The 6,000-nt window shown below is 49.9% G+C and overlaps 1 protein-coding gene across 1 annotated transcript in view; it reads left to right on the plus strand.

Moving 5' to 3' along the window:
• Nucleotides 1-4,378, plus strand: part of LOC144175207 (beta-galactosidase-like) — a 49,561-nt gene extending 45,183 nt beyond the window's left edge. The window contains exons 13-15 of the mRNA XM_077704310.1: nucleotides 45-188; nucleotides 2,331-2,558; nucleotides 4,166-4,378. Of these exons, the coding sequence (XP_077560436.1) occupies nucleotides 45-188; nucleotides 2,331-2,558; nucleotides 4,166-4,378 (585 nt within the window). The remainder of the gene's footprint in view (nucleotides 1-44; nucleotides 189-2,330; nucleotides 2,559-4,165) is intronic.
• Nucleotides 4,379-6,000: the final 1,622 nt, after the last annotated feature.

Genomic DNA, 6,000 nt, shown 5'->3' on the forward strand with positions numbered 1-6,000 from the left:
AACGCACCCGGTTATTGTGGTTGGTGCGTTTTTCTCTCCTGCAGTTCCACTTTTTCGTCGGCATCCTTTCTCGCACGGACAACAAGTTCGAAGTCAATCTGATGGAAGAGCAGAGCCCCAAGTCTTTGTCCATTCTTGTGGAGAACCAAGGGCGGATCAACTTCCTGGACGCCATGCTTGACCCGAAGGTCAGCGCGAACTACGTGTCCGAAAGGCGGCCAAAGAGCTGCTCGCAGCTACAAATTTCTGTAATTCTGCGCGAGAAGAAAAATATAAGCATAAAAATAGTGTGACTGAAAAGATGGCAGCATATACCGATCCTCATGCATGTTAGAAAATTAAACGGTAAAAGGTGTTTTATTCCTAAAGCTCTTTTCGCAACTCGTGTTTGAACCTGGAAAAACGGTAAAAGCAGCGATAACTTCTGTGGTCCTATGGAACTCATGATGGCGTACATATCAACCCTTCTTCCTCAAATAATCGTTGCTATTGAGAATGATATGCTAAGAAAAGTAAGAGATTTCTTCCAGCATTGCTCGAGAGATGCGAAGAAAAAAAAAAGTGGCTCCAATCCACGCTGTGAAGGTGATTGGAAAGCAAAGCTTTAAACGACACTCATAACAATTGCCCATGCGACGTCACTTAAATTCACACACGTGGCTCTACAAACAGTGAAACCAGAGATTCTGGCAGCCGTGGAATCCGCGTGAGCGGTGTCCCGAACGCAGCAGCGTTGGCAACAGCCGGGCTAAAGCGGCGGACTCCGCCGCTGTAGCCCGGCCGTGCGTCGGCAGAAAGAAAACGGAGAGGAGCGTCTTCGAAGGGTGAGACAGCGCAACCTAGCCGTCCTGATGTGCTAGCTTGGGGCTACACCACCGCGCGACACAAGCGCCGACACCGAAACAATTCGGCATGTGAGCTTAGTGATTCCCATTTATGCCGATTAAAACTAGTTAGTTTAGTCATTTTGAGAATTGCGAGAAAGCTGAGGGAACTTTTATAATCGCTATTTGTCAGAACCAGTTGCTCCTTCCGCCTTTTGTAATACCTCCTGAAACAAAACCGAATTGGTAATTACCAATTTAGAAAACGGAGTCCCATTCGTGGCAAGCAGTGCGCAAAGGTATCGTTTCTCTAGCGGTAAGATGTCTGTATGGGGTTTGTAAATTTTGTTTTCCCGCCCTGCAAACCAATCCTTAACGGATAAGGAGTCGGCGTCCCACTCCCGACAGTTTCAGGCCGTTTTCATCCATCTCCCCCCTAAAACCTCATAGCATACCATAGAGCGGGGTTGCCGCCGGCGCAAGTCTGGCGGCGACAGTAGCAGCTCTGTCCACCAGTTAGGCTTGAACTCCCGGGTCAGAGCTACCCAGCGCTCCCTCCTAGTGAGGTTATGGACGGGATAGAGTGGGGAGCATTGCGCGCCACCCCTCCACCGAATCCGCCATGCGCATCGCTTCTGTGGTGGAGCCGTAGACCACGTGACTACATTCACCACGTCGGCGGGGCCGCTCGTCAGGGGGCTGAGCTGGCGTGTTCAGCATTTTTTTTGTTAAGCTCGTTTCTTTCGGGCACTCCATTTAAGCCTCCTTTTGTTACAATGAACTGAATGCGTACATCAAATTAAAAGAGCGCTGCTAGGTTAATTTATGTACTCATGTTTACCTAAAAGTGCCCAAGGTTTCTCTTGCGCCGAGCAACACCTGTATATATAAACGGGGCAACCATGGCTACGCTTCGTTGCAGGTTAAGAACGGCAATAGCTCATGTGGTGTATCACTCCGCCGAAGGATGGACCCGGAGGAGAACGCTCGCGCGCGATTCGAATGGAGATTGAGTTTAATGCGTACCATTGCCTGCTCTTTCTGACGTGGTTAGTTTGTCGTCGCTGCAGTTCTTTATAAGCCGATAAAGCCCTAAAAACCATCAAAGCGGCTCCTATCACTTTAAAAATACTCGCAGAAACGCACTTTTTGTTCCGGTAGGAGGAACAGCCGGCTGCGGTGATGAGGCGCTACGGGAACTTCCATGTCATTCTTAAGTTGTAGACGAGTATAATACTAGCATGCAGAGGGTTTCTCTAAGGGTAGTTGACACTCTTTGTTGTGTCATAATTGCGGTGGAACAGACCCACTGAGCTGTGAAACTGACCTCCAAACGGCGACGCCAACAAACTTTCCGGAATTCGGAACATGATGTGCCTCACACATAAAACCTGAATGGATAACCAGCCCTTGTACTACACGTAGGCGCGTGCCAATGGTAGACTAAATTCCTTCGGCGAAGTACTTTGTCGTGTGCTGTAAATGCATCTTCCCGTGAATTGGCAGGGCATCGTGTCGAATGTGACTCTGGACGGCCGACGTCTGACGGGCTGGAAGATGACGCCAATCACCCTGTCCGGCACCTCCTGGATCAGAGACGCCGTGGGCATCGAGAAACTGCGTGCGGGGGCCGCCCAATACGCCGGTGGGCTGGCGGTGTACGCGGCGAATTTCAAGTTGCCACAAGACCAGCCGGTCTACGACAGCTTTCTGAGGCTCGACGCGTGGACAAAGGTATGACGCCAATGTGATGCGTTGTACCCTGGCCTCACTTCTTCATGACCAGTCGGGTGGCCTCGAGCGCATATCGCCATGGGGTCCTTAACACTGATTCGCCTGGACTGTGAAACTAGCGCAGAACTAAACTGCACCTTCTTGTTTTTTGCACCTCCCTGCGCAGCCCATTCCTGATATGCATCAGCAAAGTAAGGTTGACCGTACTCTAGGGCGAGCGATAGGGTCAGAATGCTGCCGCTCCAGTGTTCATAGGCTGCTAAAGCCGACGTTAACAGCCCGTTTGCGGAAGTTAGCCAAGCATGTCTTCGCTACTGCCCCTTCTCCTGCTTTGTGTGCGGTGATGTAGATAACTCCGGGTAGGTCCCATCGCTTATGACGTCGTTAATAGGGACCGTTCTAATTGTGGCGACGAAACGCTTCACGTTCATCTCGTAATGACCGCGGTCAAAATCCAACAACAACCATCCAACCAACCATTGAAATTTCATTGTCGACTTGAAAAGCGGCAGCAGGTACGCCTGCCAAGTGGCGAGTAGGGATAATTGTTTCATGCGCATACGGAGGCTTTTCTTGATGAGAATCGTCGGCTCTTGCGTATCCGTCCCTTCTTTTTTTTTTTTGCCTGGGCATTTTTTTTTTGCCTGGGCATTTTCTTGCGCCATAGTATTGAGTGAAATGCTAATAGATCCGTGCTAAAATAAACATATCAGCTTTATACTCAGCGGAAGCTCGCACGTTCTCGCACAAGCCCGCATATCTTTGTGGTTATACTGACAACTGGCATGCAACTGACATGATCCGTGTCGCCTTCGCTAATTTTACAAACGCACCATCCGACTATTCACGCAACCTTATTGCGTGGCCGGAACCCCATCTTCCGCAACGCCCTTTTCCCGAAAGGGGAGCGAGTCAGATGCAGAGAACGCTGATTATACAGCCATCATCTGACAGTCCTAACGGAAGTCGGCGACATACGCCCACGCATCGCACAGCACTTCGTTCTTATGTAGTGCTAGACTCAATGGGTGTATGTTAAAGCTTTACATGTCTCATCAAACGCGAAAAGGAACGCATGGTATCAGTGACACAGGCAGTAAGGGAGCTAAAGGTCACGTCACCTAAGCCGCCGGAACTGCATGGAAGGACGGCAGCCGTGTTTAAGAAACGGTTAATGATTTTCACAGTTAATTATTGATTGATTAGTGATTGTGACTAATGGTTAGTAATGTGAAATTAGAGTGAATTTAAGATGAATTTATGGTAGGTTAGTGATTGGTAATAATGATTAGTAAAGCGTTATACGGTGCATTGCGGTGAATTATGTTGAATTATTTGCATTAAAATAGATTAAAATGAATTGAGATGCATTACGGTGAATTTGGATGGGCTAAAATAGATTAGGGACCGCGAAACAACGTGACTGCTGTGTTCACGGGTGGGCGTACCCTTCACAATACTAGCCCAGGCCTTCGCCTTCGAGGTATATAACCAGATTAAAGTGTCCCGCAATATTTTTTAAACCATCACTGCGACTTTTTTTATGAATGTGAAGAAGCTTATGAAGAGATAGCGCTGAGATACTCCTGTCTGCTGCTCTGCCACAGGGTGTGGTCTTTCTGAACGGCTTCAACCTCGGTCGCTACTGGACTCGCATGGTGCCCCAGAGGACTCTGTACGTGCCTGCGCCCCTCTTCAGGAAGGACGAAAACCTGCTCGTGGTGCTGGAGTTGGAGGACAAGCGTCAGCACGGCCCGGCGAAAGTCGAGTTTGTCGCTGAACCGTTCATCAACGCATCCACGCACAAAAGCGACCAATAAAGGCCGCTGGGCCGTTCCCTGCTTTCTTTACAGATAGTCCAATGGCTCCACCCTTCGACACGTTTTGGTAACAGCCCATTAGAACGTGCATCAAAAGGATACCTTGCGGCGGCCATAGCGGGGAAGTGAGGTTGTGAGGAATCACGCATTGGACCGGGCTAAAGGGCGCTCCGTGCTATCCTTAAAGGAGCCCTAAATAAATAGGCTTCTGAAGGCAGCGATTTCATGCGCGCAATCGCTGGAGAACTATCCGTGGAGCGCCCACAAATACAGCTTGGCGCCGGAATAGTTGGTGGAACATCGTCTGAAAGGGCTGCGTGTTTTGGAAGCGTAAGTTAGCCAAAGTATCCTTCACTAAAACATTTTCATTACGAGGCCTTCAATAAAACCACGAGACCCAGCCTCGTGAAAGCGTGCGCAAGGAGGGAGCGGGACAATACGCACGCTGGGACTATAAACAGTTCAATGCGTGAAGATGCGAAGTAAAACGAACATCAGGCATGCGTCGTACGAAACAAAGTATAGAGGTATGCTTATGACACATTTCGATATCGTCACTTTTCTATTTCATTCATGAAGCTGTTGCTAGTACCAGCGTGTGCGTTGTCCCACTGTCTCCTTGTGTACGCGTCCTCAAGGATGGGTATGTACGAACAGGGAAAGCACCAAACTCTTCTACAAGGCCTTGTGCCTTCGTTTTTGTAGCGTGAGCTACACTGGCCGAGGTTGTGCAGTTTCGCGTGGCTACTGGAGAACCATGCTGCGCATGCGCGTGGAGCAGTGACTTCAAACGGCGCACAAAATGTTGCTCGCTGCCCGGAGTCTCTCACACACCCCACGCGCCCAGCGTCTTCGCCGACCTCCGTTCCGCACGTGGAGGCCCGTTCCACTTGGTGATCATGCGAGGGGTGGCCGGGTGTGGAACCGATGGCTCGTGCGTCGCAGCAGCACCGGAGTGCGCCTGTGGAACCAGCTTAGCTCTGGGGCGATCGGTGGCGCTGCGCCGAAGCCGCTTGATAAATATACATGTGTCACATAAGGCGTATACCGTGTGTGTGTCATTGAAGCAGCAGTAAGCATGATCATCAAGCTAATCCTAGACAACCAGGAAAGCTAAGAATAACCAGCTGAACCTTAGCGCACGCTACGTATATCCTGGCATAACCGAGCTAAGCCACTGCTATTTTTTTTCTGTCGCGCCTTGTGCCGCTGTGGGTGCTACGAGCTCACCAGGTAACCACCTACAGAGAGATGTGACATGGCCCCTGTTGACCCAAGATACGCGCAGTCATTGCTCGGCAGCACGTCACACATTTTTTTACCGGACGACGCGCATGCTCGGCGTTTTCATATTTGCGCGCGCTCGCATTGTTTTTCGCGTACGTGCACCTTGTTCGAGACCGTGCTGGATTTAAAAAGGGGGAATTTAATGTTTTGAGGCGAGGTAGGGGTGCCAAATTACACGCTTGCCCACGACGAATTTCGGAAGCAGGTTTGAACCAACGGCTTCTCTCAGTCCTAGTAACAGAGTAGCAACCTCTTAGTCCTAGTAACAAAGAGAAGAAAACAATGCGGTGAGAACAAATTGAAATCCCCTCCGTCTAACGACGATGATGGTTGAA

This window comes from Haemaphysalis longicornis, unplaced genomic scaffold (genome assembly GCF_048455015.1).
Source record: "Haemaphysalis longicornis isolate Haplotype H1 unplaced genomic scaffold, Haemaphysalis longicornis Haplotype H1 scaffold_3, whole genome shotgun sequence".
In the NCBI taxonomy this organism is placed as follows: Eukaryota; Metazoa; Arthropoda; class Arachnida; order Ixodida; family Ixodidae; genus Haemaphysalis; species Haemaphysalis longicornis.